The sequence below is a fragment of the Nansenia antarctica genome, assembly GCF_963989245.1.
Source record: "Nansenia antarctica genome assembly, chromosome: 5".
Classification (NCBI taxonomy): domain Eukaryota; kingdom Metazoa; phylum Chordata; class Actinopteri; order Argentiniformes; family Microstomatidae; genus Nansenia; species Nansenia antarctica.
Genome location: NC_137690.1, coordinates 20,673,322 through 20,694,824, shown reverse-complemented (window position 1 = coordinate 20,694,824; position 21,503 = coordinate 20,673,322). Strand labels below are relative to the sequence as shown.

At 41.2% G+C, this 21,503-nt stretch overlaps 2 protein-coding genes and 2 pseudogenes across 4 annotated transcripts; all 4 read right to left on the bottom strand.

Annotated features, from left to right (window-relative positions):
- Nucleotides 1-1,264: 1,264 nt before the first annotated feature.
- On the bottom strand, nucleotides 1,265-3,621 carry ankrd39 (ankyrin repeat domain 39). The gene is made up of 4 exons (XM_080530960.1): nucleotides 3,347-3,621; nucleotides 3,111-3,214; nucleotides 2,800-3,003; nucleotides 1,265-2,462 (listed from the first exon to the last, which is right to left on the bottom strand). The coding sequence occupies exons 1-4, from the start codon at nucleotides 3,441-3,443 to the stop codon at nucleotides 2,319-2,321; spliced, it is 549 nt and encodes a 182-aa protein (XP_080387086.1). The 5' UTR covers nucleotides 3,444-3,621; the 3' UTR covers nucleotides 1,265-2,318.
- A 2,179-nt stretch (nucleotides 3,622-5,800) lies between these two features.
- Nucleotides 5,801-10,659, bottom strand: kctd9a (potassium channel tetramerization domain containing 9a). The gene is made up of 12 exons (XM_080531130.1): nucleotides 10,533-10,659; nucleotides 10,116-10,237; nucleotides 9,610-9,653; nucleotides 9,417-9,513; nucleotides 9,186-9,244; nucleotides 8,931-9,059; nucleotides 8,747-8,814; nucleotides 8,551-8,646; nucleotides 8,301-8,450; nucleotides 8,045-8,150; nucleotides 7,803-7,936; nucleotides 5,801-7,555 (listed from the first exon to the last, which is right to left on the bottom strand). The coding sequence occupies exons 1-12, from the start codon at nucleotides 10,578-10,580 to the stop codon at nucleotides 7,439-7,441; spliced, it is 1,170 nt and encodes a 389-aa protein (XP_080387256.1). The 5' UTR covers nucleotides 10,581-10,659; the 3' UTR covers nucleotides 5,801-7,438.
- Nucleotides 10,660-11,027: 368 nt separating this feature from the next.
- On the bottom strand, nucleotides 11,028-16,232 carry LOC308157860 (beta-centractin-like; annotated as a pseudogene). Its single transcript has 6 exons — nucleotides 16,203-16,232; nucleotides 15,196-15,321; nucleotides 14,734-14,858; nucleotides 11,773-11,989; nucleotides 11,354-11,446; nucleotides 11,028-11,225 (listed from the first exon to the last, which is right to left on the bottom strand). The product of its transcript is annotated as a beta-centractin-like (transcript).
- Nucleotides 16,233-18,383: 2,151 nt separating this feature from the next.
- On the bottom strand, nucleotides 18,384-20,567 carry LOC308157859 (polyadenylate-binding protein 1A-like; annotated as a pseudogene). Its single transcript has 4 exons — nucleotides 19,723-20,567; nucleotides 18,981-19,566; nucleotides 18,679-18,873; nucleotides 18,384-18,592 (listed from the first exon to the last, which is right to left on the bottom strand). The product of its transcript is annotated as a polyadenylate-binding protein 1A-like (transcript).
- Between the last annotated feature and the right edge of the window lie 936 nt (nucleotides 20,568-21,503).

Genomic DNA, 21,503 nt, shown 5'->3' with positions numbered 1-21,503 from the left:
CTCCGCCAGTGTGTGGTTTCTGTCATGTGTCCATATTTACACAGCGCCCGTTGGGAGACAGAAGCAGTGCAGGGAAGAGCTTGACAGTATAGATGACTAGGTTGGGACAGGATGAAGGTGGGGGATGGGGGGGTCAGAGAGTTAAACACAAAGCTGAATGTAGACTAAGTTAGAGCAGAGAGAAAAAAATATAAAAGGTGGTAACAAGATGATGGGGGGGGGGGGGGGGTCAAGGTGATGGTGAAGTGCCAGAGAGAGATGCTCTACAAGCTTTTTCCACACAAGTAAAGCCATGAGGTGAGACATAGTTGGAACAGGGAGCAGACCAAGAAGCATAATGTTTAGCCTGCCACACTTCCCAGCTGTTAATGCAGTCGTTGCGTCAACACCGTCAGATCAAAACAACCAGCCTACTCTTCATGAGCAAATACTGCAGTCATATTTGTTTTAACAGTTTTACCCTATAAAACCTGGAAGACATTGAATAACTCTTTAAGTTGTCCAACAAAAATGTTTATGAAACAATACTCATTAAATTCTGGCCATTCTGGGATTGGTACTTGCATTGTTGGACTTAATGATATACACTATATATATACTGTATGTTATGGTACATGTGGGAATACGGTACATGTGGGAAAACTAGGGTTATGGTTAGGTGCTAGGTGCTAGGGTGCTACGGTTAGGGGTAGGGTTAGACATGCCAGCATGTACCAAGTCGACGTAGCACCTAACCCTAACCCTAGTTTTCCCACATGTACCATATTCCCACATGTACCGTAACATATATATTAGATTCTTGAAGAATATACATTATAAATGCCTCATGAGCTCAACCGTCTTACCCCATTAGAACCCAAAATATAAGCTTAATGTAACTGCAATCAAACACTGAATAGTTTTAAAACATTGTTTAAAATATCATGTTGATGTTATGGATGGTCAGTCCTTACAAACATATATTTGATTGATTGATTGAGAATGTTTATTTTGGTCCCCTATACAATTCACAATACAGATATAAGAAAATTTACATAGTCACAATTTATAACATCAGGACCAAAAAGGTGTAGGCTGAAGCCGTGGCTTATTGCGCCTACCCTTGTTACATGTATGCATGTCCCCCCATGAATGCATAATCAAAACATTGAAACTTTTATAAACAAAATGTCACTTACGCATGTCAACAAAAAAAAAATACCAAACAAAAACTATATTTAAACCTCTGTTTTATACTTGTTAATCATCTTATTATATAGCTCGATATATGAATTTGAGAGTGGTTACATTTGTCCAACCCCATGCCTCAACTGTTCACAAAAACTGCAAAAGTGGCGGGGAGACCACTTTGCCCTTGTTTGAATCATAGATTGTCCCTTTAAACTTGAACTAAAAGAGAGACAGCGAAAAAGCAGTGTATTTATTGGCTATTTATTTAGGCTAACTAATCATTCATATAGGCAAGGATGCCGTCCAATTGCAGACATATCAAATGGTCAAAAACAGCCACTGATCCAATCAAATAAACATTTTATGCAAATCAATCTATTAAATTATACCTTGTAGCATAGTGAGAAACAGTATAATGGAAAACATTTTCAGACAAATTAACATGCTAGTCCAAGTAAAGCAAACTAAATTCCTCCTCTTTATGTTCAGGCTGACGCTATCTCCTTTGTCATTAATGCAGCTGAAGCAACTTTCTCCTCGCGACATGCTATAACACATCAGTCTCACACCATATGGAAAGACTCTTTTTCAGTTTCATAAAGTTCTATGAAAAACAGAAGAACAAGAATGAAACTACTGCCATATTCATTTTTGACCTCGTCATGAGTTTTCTAGTACATCTTTTTCACAGACGTGTACTTGTTCGATGGCTCAAACAGCACGTACAGACAGACAGACAGGCGTCTGCTACTGCAGTTAACCCAGGGCAATCCAGACCTTGCAAATCCGGGGCCAGGATGTTAGGATCTATGAGTGATGAGCATTCAGACATAACTTTGTTAGAACAAAGCTGGTAGACCTGCACCCTCTGCTGGTTGGAGGTTGGAAGTGGAACTCAATATGTTATGATCACTCAAATGAGAGTTAGCAGACGGGTGACATTGGCCAATTTAGGTGTGGATAAGACAACGAAACAGGTGCAGAGTGACTGCCTCCGAGTCACTAATAATTTGCAGTAAATGCTTTGTGCACAGGTTAGTTTGGACATTGTCAGTGAGACAAATGTGGACATCTGGGTATCCATCTGGGTGGGTGTGTGGGTGTGTGTGTGTGTGTGTGTGTGTGTGTGTGTGTGTGTGTGTGTGTCATCAACTGGGTCTCAGGAGCTCCTGCAGATGTCCCTCTGGTGCTAGGTGGGAAGGTACCTGGCCCTTCTTATTCACCTGGCTCTGGAGGGAGGGACAGTGCCGCAGGAGGAGTTCACAAACCTCTTCATGCCCCTGCTCTGCAGCCTGCTCAGGGAACAGACAACAGACAATCAACAGACAAGAACACATGGACACCATTAGTAATACATGTATGTCATCACCATACACATCAATAGCAGAATACAAATCTGCCAAGACTGCCTTCATTGGCTCTTCCTAATTTCGCTACCTCCCTTGATATTATATCCACCTTGGGAAGAACCAATAATAAGAAACCTTGGCAGATACCACTTCTGCTGTTGTTGAAGTCTGTCAGCAGAGAGTCACTCTGACATGCATTGATGCCATATTACTGAATCAATTTTGCTGTTGTAGTTGTTGGTTTTCTCTGCAATTGTAATAGTGAAGTATTGTAGTCTACCTTATGTAAGGGGGTGGATCCACCGTCATCACAGAGCTGTGGATCTGCTCCATGGCGAAGCAGCAACCTGGTCACGCCCAGGTGTCCACAGTAGGCAGATCGATGGAGAGGCGTGGACCACCCTGGGGTCAGAGGGTTGGCACATGCTCCACTCTCAAGAAGCAACTTACATACGGACTCGTGACCACTGCGACTGGCATAGTGCTGAAATGAATCACAAAATCTACAGTTGAACTCATTTATTGAACTCAGTTGAACTCATTTAAGCCCAACAGTGTTATATATGTCTTTGAAGGGAGGCACATCCTCACCAAAGCAGTGTACTTTGCTGAGTCTCTCAGGTTAGGGTCCGTCCCCTTATTGAGTAATGATTTGACCCTCTCCAACTCTCCGTCCATTGCAGCAGACCAGATACCTGCACAATTCACTCACATTTTACATTGTCATTCCAGTCCAATATATATGTCCCATGAATAAACTAAAGGTTAACCGAGTTTGAAGAACACACAGAAGTTAATATAGTAAACAAGCCAGTTAGCTAAGTTACCTCTTTCAAAGTCCATTTCATCCATTGTTTGGTGAGCACTGGGAGATGCGAGTGGATGGGACCCACAGCACCCACACTGACGGCTCTCTGACGCCATCTACGGCACGATTGTCAACACGTTTATGAAAAACATGCTATTCATTGTAGGTGGCTGTGATATGACGTATTATATATAATACGTCTGGCGAAGGATGTCATTAAACGCATTAGCTGGACCTCAACATATCTATGGTTAGTGAATACTCGACTTCCTCCCTCCTGACGACTAGCTAACGTTAGCTAGCATGACAGCTAGCGTACCGTGGTTCTTATGGAGCCTCAGACGGTCAAATCACACAATGATTGACAACACTAAGAGCCAATAGACAATTGGGGGGCACACAGGGTAGCCAATCAGATCACAAGGAAAGTGCCACCACGAAAGATCCACGCCTGTAGATTTTGTGAAAACACACACCGGGGTTATGCCAGCAAATAAATGACCTCTGGAGAGCGAGAAGGCTGAAGGTTTCTCTATGTCCGAAAATAATTCTGGAACAAATACTACAGCATGTACATTTTCTTGCACCATAGTGTGGGGCATTATTTCCAGGACCTCAGAAAAAAAATGATGCCGTGGAAAGGCTAATTCAAAATAAAAGTCAAAAGACGCGTCCACAAATTCAACCCTGTATTCCCAGCGTTGGTTGTAAACAAGTACTTTTATTTTTACAAAGTGCCGTTGACATTTTTGAATGGGTGTGTCATTGATGTATAAACTGATATCTACGGTTCTAGTTTGTTAGTTCATGCTATCCATGGGTTATCTCATGAGCGTTCAGCGTTCCTCTGTGGCCTGGCCATCAATACAATTTGAGTGTATCAGTCAGTGAGTGTTGAATGAATTAGCGTTAGTCAGTGTGTAGTGACAACAATAGATAGAGCCCGAAACATAATGTCATCATTGAACCACTTGAGAAAATGACAAATCAAACACAATAATGGCACAGTGTGGTTTAATTCAGGGATTTACATGACATTGTCTAGATGTTTTTGCGTCCAATTTCTCTGTCAGAGAGGCTGGCCTATAAAAAAAACAAATTCATAACTTACTTTTCAATTTGGATCACAGTGATTACATAATGGGGGGAAAAAACACATTGTATAGAAACAAGTTGTTACACAACACAACAATTCCCTATTGTTGTGTAACCAATTAACTATAGCAAATAGTGCAAAAGACTCTAGAGATGCAGAATAGGGCTTTTCCTCCAACATTTTACCGTATACTCACAACTTATTTTATGGCATCCTGCATGACTTAAACCTATTCAACCTTACAGTCTTTGGTGTACTTTATTACTTAAGAATTATTTAGACATTATTATTTGAGCCATAACACCAGACACATTTGGAAACGTATTAATGTTTCTATAAATGTAAAATGTATACATTTATTTTTTCTACCACATAATATTCCATGCAACATTTGAGGTAAACAGCATTGCAGAAATGCTCATTTCAGAGAATTAGACTCACAAGTAATGTCCTCAGTCTGTACAGTCTGACATGAGGTGACACTTCAGTACATCCAAAAATACTGCAGGGTGTGTCCATCTTGGGAAGGTCCTCAACAATCTGTATAGATAATTAGCATTCAGAATGAGGATCTGCACTTGAAGCACACCACACCAAACCATGGATTACATTAAGTCTCAATTACATTTATTTGTAAGAACTTACATTGTCCAGTGTGTCTGACAAGATGTCAGTGTCTCTCTTTCCTCCTGGTCTCAGGCCATAAGACCAATGTTGACAGCAGCCGTGTGACACGAACGCCACCAACAGCAACAGCCACAACAGGAAGCTCTTCTTTTCCATTCTGCAAACAGAATAAATATTTCATCATGCTGATGAACTAAGAATGTAATGCTCATTATGGACCAAACAGACCTCAACATAAAAACATTCAAGGTAATACATATTTACTCTATGTACTTTTGATGAAAATCATTTAAGATATGCAAAGGGCCACTATATTCAGGGTCTTTTTTCCCCAACCTTTCCAGATTCAAAGCAGATGATCTTTTGATGTGGTCTTCCCCCTGTCCTATCTGAGCAGTGCTGCACACATTTCTCTTTGAGGTTTTATAAGCCGTTTGACACACGTGTGACCCCCTGGTCCCATCACCTCGTTGCAGGAGGTCACAAAGTGGGATTATATATACATATATATTACAGACATGAAAGACCTCCAGTTGAGGCACCCCGAAGAGCCTTTTAAAAGATTAAAATGTTATGATTGCACTTTTACAGGAACCACTCAACCATGGAAGTATATGGTGACGGGGCCATTGAGCACTTTTCAAAGTAATTTCTATTACGTCAAAACTCCTATGATTTCAACAATTAACGATACAATATGTTGTTCAATAAAGACAGAGAGACTTTTTGTTTATTCATAATAGTCTTTTATTTAAATATTTCTGTGGTTGAGTGCAATAATTATAGACAGGGGAGGAGGAATATACCCAGTCTTTGAAGAATTAACTTTCACTCCATATTGCATACAGTATGATATATATATAATTATATATATATGAAAATAAATAACCATCACTGTTTCTTATAACATTCTGATACTGACTTTTTCCACACTCAAGGTGAAATATTTGTATGATTGCCTTCATTTTCAGGACAGATAGAGTACCTACTTATAGAACTGAGAGAGAACATTGCATCTCAAAAGCTTTAAGCAACAGCGAGAGACATTTCACCAGTCAACGTTTGGTAAAACTCTTTAAACATGCATATATTGTCCAAAATAAACTGAAATTAGATTGTTCCTGTGACAAACACAGTCCAGCAGTGATAACATTTCTCTATCCTAATAACTTAGACGTTTTGGAAGCACTGGATTTGAAATACATTAGATTACAACAAGCACCAACTGCTTTTTGGTGTCCTGTGAGTAAGACATAACAGTCAGCAATACAATTCAGACACATTAAATGTTGTCGAATTTTGTGCAAAGCATAATTAAATGATATGCCCAGTCCATTGGTGGTTGTGCACCTCCATCTGTGGTTGTTGTTACACAACTATCTTCCTCCCACAATTGGGTGCTACATAAGCTTGAACACAATAGTAACACAATTAAAGTCAAACATCTTACTCATAACTTTGCCTTCTGTTAAACCACAAATAGAAACTTTGATTATTTGGTTATTATTTGGATATGAGGATCAATGGATTTCCATACAACAAAAGTCAACACTAGGCAAAGCCACAGTGAAATGCATGCAACTAGAGATCAGTCAGACAGGGCTAACAAATAAGGAGGTAGATTCACAGAAAACATCAAACACATGACAGGCAGCTTTTGAATGGGAGGAGGAAAATTCCCCACTGGAGATGGGGACATAGCACATTGCATACTTGAAATTCTGTTACATGTTCTGGTTCAACAGACATATAGTCTTATCAGAGGAATCCATAGCACAATTGTGTAGTGCAATAATGGCAAATTATTTTGCCATTTTTCCAATGCTACGATATGGCTTTGACTTACACGTAAAACTTTATTCTAATCATAAAGCATTCTATATCTGGCCATATAGAATCGTATTGATAAAAATGTACAGTCGACTGTCACAGCCTCCCCATACTGAGCCACCTTCCACTTAACAGTCTTGATATTATCTTGAACTTAAAAAAAAATACCTCACTTTCTGAAATGTTGCATTAAGTACATGTGCAAATCAAAAGAGGAACAACTTAATAAAGTTAGGATTGAATCTAGACATACGATCAACATACGGAACATTAAATATTTTGGTTTTTGGGACAAAGAAGGAAAGACAGTCAAACATGTAAAACCTTCCACTACTAAACGGAAACGGATAACCCTGGATGTGCTCTAGTGCAAGAGAATTAAAGCTAGTATATTGTACTACTGGGTTGGAATGCCAGGGATGTGCATACATCTGTATTACATACAGGTCAAAGAAGCTTGATAGTAGAGGGTGGGTGGGATTGGCTGGTTGATATAGGCATCCATGAGACTACTCAGCCTGAGCCCAGGTGGAATGTGCAGGGTTGTGCAGAAGAGAGTTATCTGACACTCTGAGACATGTGCAATGGAGTCAGCATCTCTTCAAAAATGGCCCCCTTCACGTTGGAACCTCTCAAATTGGCTTCTTGTAGGTCACAACCAGACAGGTCACAGTTCTGAGAGAGAGAGAGAGAGAGAGAGAGAGAGAGAGAGAGAGAGAGAGAGAGAGAGAGAGAGAGAGAGAGAGAGAGAGAGAGAGAGGGTAATCTTAGTAATCTTCTTCCTACTAGTTGTAACAAAACAATTCTCAAAAACATAATTCTATGAACATACAGAATTAAAACAACTGTGATCCCATTTATTCACATCCCTTGGCTTTGTCTGAATGTTTTATTGAAATCCTCTTTAATCCTCTTACTGTACCTCAAGATCAGTTCCTGCCAAAGTGGCACCCCGCAGGTTACAGTTCTTCAGCGTTGCATTTTTGAGAGTGGCCACACGCAGGTTAACACCAGTCATCTGACTGCCTTCCATGTCAACCCCTTTCAGATTGGCACCTAATCATACAGCAGTAGATGTTCATAAGTAGAGGTTATAAAACAGTGTTACAATTTCCATATTTGTAATTCCACTTACCAGATAAATATATAAGTAAGACATTTTACCCTCTAAATTGGCCTTGAGCCCTGACGGATCCTCAAAATTGCATCCTTTCAGAGATGCACCCTCAGCATTTGTACAGAGCATCTTCACCCCCTGCAAGTTAGCACCCTAAAACAGAATAGCACAATAACAGTCTACAGACCAGACATTACTGTCTACATTAGACACATGCTGTATGAAGTACTGTACCTGTTAGGTCTCATAATCTACTGTATACAGTACATTAATAGTTTAGTGAGAATAACAGAGGGGGCTTACGTCAAGGCTAGCCCCAGAGAGGTCAGCCCGCTCCAGGTTTGAACAGCATAGGTTGGCATGCATCAGGTTGCAGCGGCTCAGGTTGGCCATCTTGAAATTTATGTAGCGCAAGTCCAGGCGGGACAAGTCAGCACCACTGAAATTAAGACCCTTATCGATGGAGAGAGATATTATTTGTTAACTTTACATGGTATGCCATGTGGACTACATGTGTTCAATAGTACAGCTTCCTTGCAAATGTGTCTGTTACCTGACAGCGAAGCTCTGATTTGGTGGGCGTAGCAAGCAGAAAGCGAACAAACTCCTTGCGAGAGATAGGAGAGTGGTCTTCAGGTGGCTGGGTATTCTGGAGAGGAGCATGAGGAGACTGGTCAATATGCTTCAAGAAGGGAAACAAATAAGTGGATAAAGAAATCAGTCTGCATCCATAGTCTGGATCCTCTAACCTTAATTGCTACTTCCAACTGCTCAGCAAGCTGCTCAATTCCAAAGAATCGAGCCTCCTCTAGAACCCCTGAAAAACAGATACTCGATCAATGAATTTCAAATTTCATCACAGTACTGTAGTGATCTGATTAATTAGTCATTTGGATCATGGAAAACACATCACACTGTACACCTCAAACATACCAAGTAAATTAATTCCTTCATTGATAATGAGCTGGCCATGTCGCAGGTAATTAAGAATAGGCTCAAAGTATTCTGGGCTGCGGTCTATCAGGTATGCCCCACTGTCATCCTGCTTGTTACCCCACACATCTGCAGAGGAAAAACACATGCAAAACTGGCCATCATTATGCATATTAATTCACAACAGAAAACAGCTTTTGTGATAGCTCATTGGTAGTGGTACAAGTGACTGATATTTTTTAGTACTTAACTTACCCTTCTCTCTGAACATGTGTGCAAGCATACTATCTGGCTCCTTGCTGACCAAGGTGCTCCTGTAAAGGAAAGAGTTTGTAAGGAAAAGAGTCACAATGAATAAAGTGGATAGCAATGATATCAGTAGTGACCAAAATGTCCTTTTGAACATTAGCCAATGACGGATATGTTATGTATACATGAATGTTGATATTCATAAACCATGGAAACAGTCCAGACGTTTATACTTACCGGGTGGTGGTGAAGAGCCGCCCCCCAATATTGAGGGTGAGCCAATCAGAGTGTGCCGCAGGCCGCTCACCTGTAACCTTGACATCACTCTGTGGATCTGAGAAGCACATAATTCAGAGGTAGGACTAATCACCAACTCACTAATCAGAACTAAATGGTTTGCAGGGGTAATGTCAAGGACATCCAAACTCACCAGCAAAGGGGTCTCCCTCAGAAACATACAATACATCATCATCCCTGTAATAAATAGATAGATTTCAGACTGCAACCACTTGATCGTGTCAATTGTAAACAATCATTAGGTCATACAACACAACACAGTCATAAATACAGTCTCTAAATGTGACTCTGGACCCAACAATATCTCATCATTCATCATCACCCTCATGAAGGAACTCATGTCCCCAATAGTTATCTGACTGCTACTTCAATAGAGGAAATAGACTACAATGACTACAAAATTATTCAGTACTACACTGAAGACTATGTCAAAAATCATAATACCTCTAACTGTCTGAAATATTATGGCTAATATTGAATAAGATGACCACCTGATTGTTCCACACAATGAATATAGAGAGAAATATACTCTACCTCAAGTTCAAGTTTATTTGTCATTACATCGTATACAATGCAAAAACTAGGTACAGTAAATAACAGTAAATACAGTTTAGAGAAAGAAAAAGAAAGAAGAAAAACCTGATGAGGGCGATGTCATCTATGAGACCGCCTTTTCCATTGTATAAATGTGAAGCTCTGATTCCCAATTTGTTGCTTGCTACAGATAAAAGGTCGGTCAAGGTCCCATACACAGCTACAACCTATTGAGGGAATACCGTTTTTAATACGGAGCTAACACAAGAAATCGCCATGCCATTGTTGTAGAAAGGAAACAACACAGAGAAAACTGACAGGCCTCACAGTAGCTGTATTGTTACAAATCAGTTATTGCCATCAGACATGCTATTGTAGACTACATGTGTACAGGTGATTACTGGGCTCAATGAACACGGGCCTCGTTACCTAGCGACCTACGAACAAGTCCTGTTAGCCAGTTAGCTAACCAGTTCTCCTAATCAGATTCTAGCTAGCTAGCTAGCTGATATGACTACGCACCTTGCCATTTTTGGATGTCCCGTTAACAAAAAGGGTAACTCTTCTCATTCTTTGTATTAAGCCTTAGCTTGCTAGCTAATACAATTTCTAGATAGAATAGCCCCAGTAAAAGGCTGTCTTGTATGGCTGGCTGGACTTGACAGTCTACTGTGGGACAGTCAACACAAGACTTTGACCAATCGCCTTTAGATTCGGAGAACCAATCAGAATCCATCAACGGGTGTTACTCGTTTTACTCGCAGGGCGTACACCCATCCCAGCCTCGGTCTCATACACCCCACCATCATTATGTGATTGAAGAACATATTCAAACTCAACTGAAATTCCCATTGACAAAGTCCTGTGCAAATTGGTTACCATTAGTAATTACCATTAGTAATTACCATAGCATTACCATTCCTCCAAAACTAATTTGAGAAAAACAACCACATTTGAATTGTCAAATGTGGCCTCTGGCAGGCCGCCTCAGGCCACCTGCTTCATGCTGATTCTCTCCTACTGTTTAATGTATCCGTTTTTTAGCTTGCAACAGCCTCTAATCTGTCCGAGGGGCTGTGAGACCCTCAAAACTAGACTCTGTCCAGGCTGATAAAGGCTGACAAAAGCCAAAACCTCATGGATCCCCGCATTCTCGTCCCCTATCAGGTCTGGACGGAAGAGAAGCTCTGGGGCTCTGAACCGAGCTGGACCAATCTACAAAGGTGATTGCAAGCTGTCAATTCTTCTGTATAAAACACACAAAATGTGTGAGGACATCACAGGATATTGTAATATTTACTGTAATAACGTCCAGCCTATAAAAGTGCATCTAGAAGACTCACGTCAAATGTGCTGCCATCAGGAAGTGTGTACAGAGCCTTCTCTGTCTCTAAGGTCTCATCCTTTTGTGGGTTCAATGATAGGTAGCATGCTCTCTAAAGGGCACAAGAAAGTGACAGGGGGCAAGGAAGGAGGACAAACAATTAAAATCTCACAGGTATGTGGACACATCCACTTTTTTCTTGGGTGCTGATAAAAAAAAAGACACATCTAATATAGAAAGGGAATCCCTATACTGATATATGCCTCTAGTGAAGTGAGTACAACAGACAAATATTCAGGAGCACAAACCAGTGGGTGGATATCAAATCCCTTGAACACTGACTGACAACAGTGTCAATGTGTTAACTGCGTATTAAACTGTAAAGAATAATCACATCTGACTCCCATCAGAAATACAGCATGCTCTCTCCACTTGTATCTCTTTGATGGTGCGCACTAACTCAAACTCTGCCGAGGTGTAGAAGTTGTAACCCTCCTTGCGCAGGAGTTGGCGCAGGTAGAGTGAGACATCCCGTCCAGAAATGTCCACTCGCATGATGGAGTGAGGAATGGCAAAACCTTCATAAATGGGCACAGCATGGGTCACCCCATCCCCAGCATCCAGAACCACTCCTGTGGTTCGTCCATTGGCATATCTGTAATGTCTAACTAACCCTGTTATAGCACAATTATCTTATTTTTTTGGACTTAAGCCACATACCGTGTCATTTTGAATAAGGCATCTATATTACATTTAATGTAGGCAAGAGAAATAGGGCCCTTACAGGTAAGTTACACTCTACCCAGAACACCTGTTTCATGGAAACACAGTTTAGTTTGTTTCAAAAGCTGCAAAGTCTTCAAGGGTAGCTCTAATTGGTCTCACTGAGACTTGAGAACCTGCTGAGAAGACAGAGGCTTACAATTGTTTCAGGCCTCATACATGAATATTGCATTTCCAATACGGAAATTGTAGATCGGTGCTTGAAGCTGTAGGAATCTTGGACTGATTTTCACACAAAGCAATTTCTACTTCATGGGAGCGTCATGGGAGAGAGCCCTCCTGGCAGTTAGGGAATCCAATTAACAGTCTTAATGAGTGTTCAGAGTGTAACCTATTGGATGAGACTGCAACTGACCATTGTCCAAATAACCTTACAGTAATTTACCACTCAGCATTACCTTTATCAAGTCATCAAGCTCACTCGAGAAGATTGCATGGGGAAGTTCTAATGAAGCTACAAGCTACACTGATCACATTTGCTGTGCATCAACTTGGATCCACTTTTCTGTCATTGAGCTTTCAATAAGATGGCATAGGCTTAAGTACATACAAGATCACCCACTGGAAGCCCAGTAGACGTTGTAACCAAGCAACCACAGCATCATTCCAAGGTCGACCTCTCTGCCTACTCACTTAATCAAGGGAAATGAAAGGTCAGATGTAGAGGCCACAGCTTCAATTTAGAGGCAATGATGAACATTGCATTTGACCAATAACATCACATGATGAGAAAACATGTTGACTGTTGTTTTGTATTTCCTTATCTTTACTGCACAACTGTGACCCTGAGGTTTATTCAGATTGTGTAGAAAGTGGGGGAGCAGATGACTCTGAGAGTTTAATCTCTGATATGTCTGTGGCAGAAGAAAAATGAAGCAAGGGTTCAAATACAAACATCCTTGTGATGTATAGGTCAACAGATCTATTGATCACACCTATTCGCACGCAACCAAAGCCATGAGGGTAAAGGGTATCAGGAATTGACTAATAACAACACAGGAATTAAGATAATTCAATAGCAAGTTGAAGGAACTAGTAAATATTGTTGTTACTTACTGAGTGTATGTTTTGCATGTATCTAAAAGTGAGGAGAAGTAAACAACCTCGACTCCAACCTACGTCTGTCGTCTCATTGTCACAACTCCCACAAAGTCAATATGTGAGTATGACCCTTGGTGATTGCCCCTGTGAGGCATGTTTTGATGCAGTCATACATTCTTGCACCAGGATTAGAATTCAAGACACAGAGGTTACACACAGGCCACTGTGGCTTTGCTCAGTGACGTCATGAGGTTTTAGTGGGAATTGATGAACATTTGAACTTAGTGCTTTCCAATGGACAAATGTTCATATTGTGGTTATAAACATTGCTTTCTGCATAGAAAAGTAACATTACTTTCTGACTTGAACTATTTATGATTGTTCACAAAAACAGGCCCAGAAACCACGTTAGGTAAATGAGGGTATACATTCTGCTTATTTGGAAATATTTATAGTGGAGCTAGGGTATGTGTTAAGCAAAACTAACTCCAATATGGATAACACTTTCAATTTCTGACAGAAAGTCTAAATTGATGTGAAACTCAACTGCAGTCATATATCACTGATCAACATGTGGTTGCTTTCTCATCTGTGAATTATGAATAATTCATGAACTTGCAGCTTCACAGCATACGCATGCTCTCTAAAGGGCACAAGAAAGTGACAGGGGGCAAGGAAGGAGGACAAACAATTAAAATCTCACAGGTATGTGGACACATCCACTTTTTTCTTGGGTGCTGATAAAAAAAAAGACACATCTAATATAGAAAGGGAATCCCTATACTGATATATGCCTCTAAATAGTGAAGTGAGTACAACAGACAAATATTCAGGAGCACAAACCAGTGGGTGGATATCAAATCCCTCGAACACTGACTAACAGCAGTGTCAATGTGTTAACTGCGTATTAAACTGTAAAGAATAATCACATCTGACTCCCATCAGAAATCCAGCATGCTCTCTCCACTTGTATCTCTTTGATAGTGCGCACTAACTCAAACTCTGCCGAGGTGTAGAAGTTGTAACCCTCCTTGCGCAGGAGTTGGCGCAGGTAGAGTGAGACATCCCGTCCAGAAATGTCCACTCGTGGGGGGGCTTAGGTGGTGTAGTGGAATAAGCGTTGACCATGTACCGCAGGGTCCCCGGTTCGATTCCGGCCGGCCGGGTTCGATTCCGGCCGGGGACATATCCTGCATGTCATCCCTCCTCTCTCTCTCTCTCTCTCACCCATCCTTCCTGTCTAAATCTTCACTGTAACTGTCAATAAAAATGAAAAATATGAGTGGGACTGCCCCACTCAGAAAAAAAAAGAAATGTTCACTCGCATGATGGAGTGAGGAATGGCAAAACCTTCATAAATGGGCACAGCATGGGTCACCCCATCCCCAGCATCCAGAACCACTCCTGTGGTTCGTCCAGTGGCATATCTGTAATGTCCATGTGTAATATCCACTGTGTGTAAACACAATGTGTGTGCTGCAAATATTAGGGTTACTCATGCATTGCTTATATTATTTTTGCTTGTGTTTTCTTGGCAAATGAGAGACATGCCGGAAGGAGGAAAGACAGACTCACAAGCTCAATACCGCTTGCATAGAGACGAAGAGAGCTGGTACATTGAATGTCTCAAAGAACACTGCGGCTGCCCTCTCCCGGTTTTTACTTGGGTTCAAAGGGGCCTCTGTTAGCAGCACAGGATGCTGAGTGATATTAGGAGAGGCAAAGTGAAGTCAACAGACACTTTCAAATTAAGTTAGTTAACTAACTAAGTTAGCAGGGCCTCTACTACTCAAAACCCTTAATTGGAGCCCTGATGAGCTTTACATTCACGTAACATTTTTATTACCATCTCATGCTTCAATCACAACTTTAGTGCCAATGTACTGTGTAACAAGTATTCAATCTACATAAAGAGACACTGAGCAGAAGATTTACCAGAAAAGGTGTGTGTGTGTGTGTGTGTGTGTGTGTGTGTGTGTGTGTGTGTGTGTGTGTGTGTGTGTGTGTGTGTGTGTGTGTGTGTAACCACAAATATACCTCTTCAGAAAAGGTCTGTAGTTGCTCTTTTGACTACATATATTGCCATATGCACTCCATGTCATTCCAGTAATTCACAATATCATGCTCCATGGGGTACTGCACAGATAAGAGCCCCCGCTGTTCCTCCAACCACACAGAGATTACAAATGGTGCTCAATACTGGGGAGTATTCCATCAATATCGCTAAAAGAAAATCCTGGCTTATTTGGAATAAAAATATAAAATAAGCCTGGAGTTTTTTTTTATTAGTCTCGCAAGACTAATCAAAATAAGCCTGGATTTTCCTTTAGCAATGTTGATGGGCTGATTTGCTATTATATTGTAGGACTCCATCGTGATACACCTGTCCACCTTCACTTTACGAATCCTTCTTTCTTCTTTTCTTCTTTTTCCGCTACAGCGTTCTGCGTATTGCAATGTTTAACGCTGCAGAAAGAAATGTGTTGTTATAGAACAGCTCTATGCGTGGACAACTAAAACATTATCTTTATATTTACTATTAATTTCTAAATGAATAAATACATATGCTATGGTTCTATGTGCAACACCCAGAGCGCTGTACATAGCCAGCCAATCGAAAGAAGTGGTAATTGGGTGCACGATTTGGACGGAGTTGGCACTACGGTTTATCTTACCACCAGGGGACACTGTAATACAACTTAAAACATTGAAGGTTTCTCCAGAGATGTTTGTGTGTGATGTTTGATGAGTCGGATAGGGAGGGCACAGAGAAAAGAGAACAACGTCTATAATCCTTATCCCTATGGATAGGGGTTTAATAAAATGTAATGCAACTTTTAGAATATAGAGGGCAGCGTCAGGAACAATTGTTCAACAGACTATTGACTACACATCCAGTTGTTATACTCTCATTCAGACTAATGACTCCATGCACTACCTGTCTCCACTCAAATAGTAAAGACAATGCATCTAATTATTATTGCTAGCAGAGGAGCTATGAGGCACAGTTGTCATTCAGTCTGTGTCCTAAACCGCCATCTCACTATAACCACATTTTGGCCCACAAAGGTCATATTCATGTCAAATAACTAACTAAAGAAATTATGCAATTAAGTAGTAGGTCTACATATGTGTGCTTGACCATATTGTAGTTTGGAATTCAAACAAATTAAATAAGACTATTCAGTTGAATTCATAAAAGAAATTTGACAATGAGACAATGACATGTAATATCCTGTTGACACCCGAAGGTTGGCCATTTTCTTATCTCCAATGTAAATTGTGTTTTCAAAGTGTTTCTATGTGTCTGTCACCCCTGGTCATACTCAGCAAACACGATAGCCACTATCACTTCTTGATGATGAAATGGCAAACGCTTGCATTGCACATACGGTGTACACTATTTGGATGGAGCATTATCCTTTATTAAATGGATTTGATATGTTAAGAACTCTGCACATTTGTCATATCCTAAAAATGAAAAACTGATCAACTTTAGACTATAAAACTATACACAAGATGAACATTATACTGAGTTTAAGAAGACAATAGCTCAGTGATGTTTAAACTGACCGATCATTTTAAAATATTGGCACATTAATCTACAACACAGAACATTTTGTTATAGCACAATTATCTTGTTTTTTTGGACTTAAGCCACATACCGTGTCATTTTGAATAAGGCATCTATATTACATTTAATGTAGGCAAGAGAAATATGGCCCTTACAGGTAAGTTACACTCTACCCAGAACACCTGTTTCATGGAAACACAGTTTAGTTTGTTTCAAAAGCTGCAAAGTCTTCATGGGTAGCTCTAATTGGTCTCACTGAGACTTGTCTCTCAGAGACAAGAGAACCTGCTGAGAAGACAGAGGCTTACAATTGTTTCAGGTCTCACACATTAATATTGCATTTCCAATACGGAAATTGTAGATCGGTGCTTGAAGCTGTAGGAATCTTGGACTGATTTTCACACAAAGCAATTTCTACTTCATGGGAGCGTCATGGGAGAGAGCCCTCCTGGCAGTTAGGGAATCCAATTAACAGTCTTAATGAGTGTTCAGAGTGTAACCTATTGGATGAGACTGCAACTGACCATTGTCCAAATAACCTTACAGTAATTTACCACTCAGCATTACTTTTATCAAGTCATCAAGCTCACTCGAGAAGATTGCATGGGGAAGTTCTAATGAAGCTACAAGCTACACTGATCACATTTGCTGTGCATCAACTTGGATCCACTTTTCTGTCATTGAGGGTTCAATAAGATGGCATAGGCTTAAGTACATACAAGATCACCCACTGGAAGCCCAGTAGAAGTTGTAACCAAGCAACCACAGCATCATTCCAAGGTCGACCTCTCTGCCTACTCACTTAATCAAAGGAAATGAAAGGTCAGATGTAGAGGCCACAGCTTCAATTTAGAGGCAATGATGAACATTGCATTTGACCAATAACATCACATGATGAGAAAACATGTTGACTGTTGTTTTGTATTTCCTTTACTTATCTTTACTGCACAACTGTGACCTTTAGGCAAAAGAATGCAAAGGGAAACAAAATCAGTAAACAAAAGTGTGTGTGTGTGTGTGGGGGGGGTGTGTGTGTGTGTGTGTGTGTGTGTGTGTGTGTGTGTGTGTGTGTGTGTGTGTGTGTGTGTGAGAGAGAGAGAGTGTGTATGTGTGTGTGTGAGTGTGTGTGTGTGTGTGTGTGTGTGTGTGTGTGTGTGTGTGTGTGTGTGTGTGTGTGTGTGTGAGACAAATGTTATGGTTTGGTCCAGATCTATAACCACAGAGATGTTTAAGAATTGATAACAGCCAGGGGTATTTCATCCAAAATATAATATACAATCCAAAATGCACAGCTATCAAGTCTTTGTACAGTACAACACTGGTGATGTTCTGATCACTGATACAGTAAAAGGCATTCAGACATAGCAAAATAGACATTTTGTTAATTTGGTAATAAAATGCTTTATTAATAATATTTTGAAAATGTTAAGTTGTTCAATGTTTGAAAAGGTTTTTCAATGTCGTAGGAGGAGTAGGTTTTAATGTCTGGATCTCCATCCCTTGTCACGAGTCTATCTACCCTTCTTTTCTGTCTATCTACTCTTCTTTTCTCTGTCTATCTACTCTTCTTTTCTCTGTCTATCTACTCTTCTTTTCTCTGTCTATCTACTCTTCTTTTCTCTGTCTATCCCTCGTCTTAATCGCTTTGAACTCAAGCTGGGAGGGGGTCAGAGTTCTGTGCAGCCTCCTTAGCCCAGTGTGCCTGCAGTGCAGCGACCGCTTCATCCACCTTGGAGCTCAGGGAGTCTGGAGCCTCCAGCATGTGGAGAAGTTCAGAGTTGTCCATCTCCAGCAGCATCCCTGTGAGCTTGGCAGCTAGACTGGGGTGTGTTTTCTGGATAAGCTGGAAGAGATGCTCACCTGGAGGGATGGAGAATCAAACAATCAGTAACAGTTATTATACAGTATAGCTAACGGGGATCTACAGATCTAACAAGTAGACTCACCCAGCAGCTGTTTCCGCTCCTCAGGAGGAGTGGCAGCCAGCAGGGAGGCAGTCAGCACAGCAGGCTGCAGCTGCATGGGGACCTGTGTCTGGGGAGCCATGTGCTGCTGTGGGTAGTGTTCACCAGCTGCATGCTTGTTCTGGGGCACAGCGCACATCCTGGCTGTAGCTGCATTTGCACTCAAACCCTGAGTGGCTGTGTGCATAAGAAGACACTCATAATCAAAAGCTTATTCATTGTAAATGTTCTGATATTGGTCTAATCTACTGTATGTGCAGGGTTGCTTCAATAAATATACTGACCGATTCGCTGAGAGGTCTTCATACAGGAAACCTGGGACGACGGTGTGGCGTTCATAGAATCGAAAGTCTGAGGCTTGATGAAGGGAATGTTCGGGAAGTATTGAGGTTGCACACTCTGGGTGGCCCAGCCAAGAGTGGGTCTCAGCTGAGCCAGCTGGTTGGTGAGGTAGTAGGCAGCACAGGTCTGGTTCTGTAGGTAGTAGGCAGCACAGGTCTGGACCTGTGGAACGGGAGCCATGACATATCCAGATGGTGGAGCAGGCTGGTAGGGGTTGTTGACTAGGTTGGGCATGGCGCAGACACTGTACTGTTTTGTGACATACGCCTGGTGCTGTGCTTGGCGATCCTCCCTGCGCTGGGCCAGGGCCACAAACAGCGGCTTGGTGGTCACAATGCGGCCGTTCATCTCAGTCACAGCCTTGGTGGCGTCCTCAGGGGAGGAGAAGCACACAAAGCCAAAGCCCTTGCTGCGCTGACCTTCCATCATCACCTTTGCACTGGTGATCGTTCCAAAGGAGGAGAACGCTTTGTGCAGACGCTCATCATCCAAGCCATCATCCAGGTTCTTCACGTACAGATTGACACCCTGGTAGAGAGAAACCCTGTTTAGTATAAGTATACTTATATGTATATAAGTATACTTATATGTATGTATAAGTAATGTCAATGTATAAGTAATATCTGTCTATGTATAAGTAATATCAACTTCTGTGTTAGTATCAGAGAACTGGAGGCCACAAACCTGGTATCTGGTCATACGCTCATGCTTCATGTGTTCAAACTGGCGCTTCAGCAGAGTCTGGCGCTCTCCTCTCTTCTGGGCACGGCCCACATAGACCTTTCTCCCGTTGATCTTCATACCATTCATGTCGTCAACGGCCTTCTGGGCATCCTCATGCCTTTCGAAGCTGACGAAGCCGAAACCCCGGGACTGACCATTGTCATCAGTCATGACCCGGACACTCAGGGTCGGTCCATATATTTCAAACTTTTCCTTCAGTTTTTGGTCATCCATATCCTTTCCAAAGTTTTTGATGTACACGTTGGTGAACTCTTTGGCCTTGGCTCCATGTTCAGCCTCTCGTTCTTTTCTAGATTTGAAGTGTCCAATAAACACTAATTTGTCATTGAACAGCATGCCATTCAGCCTCTGTTCAATGGCTCTCTCAGCAGCCTCCTGGCACTCAAACTGCACATAGCCATGGCCTTTAGATTGGCCATTCTCATCACAAACAACCTTACAGGAAAGGACCTTTCCAAATGTAGAAAACGTGTCGTAGAGGTCCTGGCTGTCAATAGATTCCTCCAAGTTCTTGATGAAAACATTTCCTACCCCACTCTTCCTCAGTGAAGGGTCACGCTGAAACCACATGATGCGCATAGGTCTTCCTTTGAGGTCATGGTGTCCAGGGCAAGCTCTGCGTCAGCGTGCTGTTGAAAGTTGACATAGGCATACCCAAGGGATCGTTGGGTGATCTTGTCCCTGCACACTCTGATGGAGATAATTGCACCAGCAGAGCTGAATTTCTCATGCAACATTGTCTCAGTGGTATCCTGGTGGAGATCTCCAACATACAAGGAGGCCATATTCATATTTAGTTGAAGAGAAGTTGAGAAGAAATCTGATGTTAATATTTTAGCTTTGGATATTCTTGATAATAATAACGTGTGTGGTCTATGCAGAGGATTGCAGGTAAATGAAATTACAGTTTTTTACGATTGCTAACTCACCATGTTCAATACTGAAACCACAGTTTCACAACTCTTCATACAGTCTGCATTCGTAACACTCATGTTGGCCAATGACTTCATTCATGTCTCAAAAGAAGCTCGTTCAACCACACACTGTCAACAATGTTCACTCAGAAGCATACACTGTCACTCATAACATTCTGACTTACAAAATACTAACAACAGGGAGCATTACATAGTTTGAATGATTTTCACAAGAATGAATATTTCATTATAAAAATGGTTTGATTTATAGTAATCATAGACAGAATAGTTGACTGTACAACTGTAAAGTATTAGGCAACAAGAATGAATCAGAAATGCCACAATTTGCTTCTATCCTTTACAGTATTCTATCTTTTGCTTCTATCCTTTATAGTCCTTGGGCCAAACCCCCAAATTGAACATTTCACTACCAAATTCTGGGCAAATCCTAGATGTGATTTTCTTATTCCTATACATCCCTAGATTATGTTTTGATATGATAGACCTTTTGGATTGGCAGCTTATTAGTAGTTATCACCTCGTAAAGGTACGGAGTGCTTTTTTCAAAACCGGAGTTTTGCCTAGAAAAGTCCCCTGCCATATCTTGCTCCCCTTCGTATGATTCGCGCCTAGCTGTGGTGTGGTTTTGATAGAGACATGAGGCTTTTCATGTTCTTTATGCGCCTGAGTCTCCTAAACACGTAGAGACCAACCCCGAGTCGATCAATGATTCCTACGATGAGCTATGGTAACTTTACCGCACCTACCCCCTACCGATGAATGCCTAATTTTTGCGGTTTTCCGGAG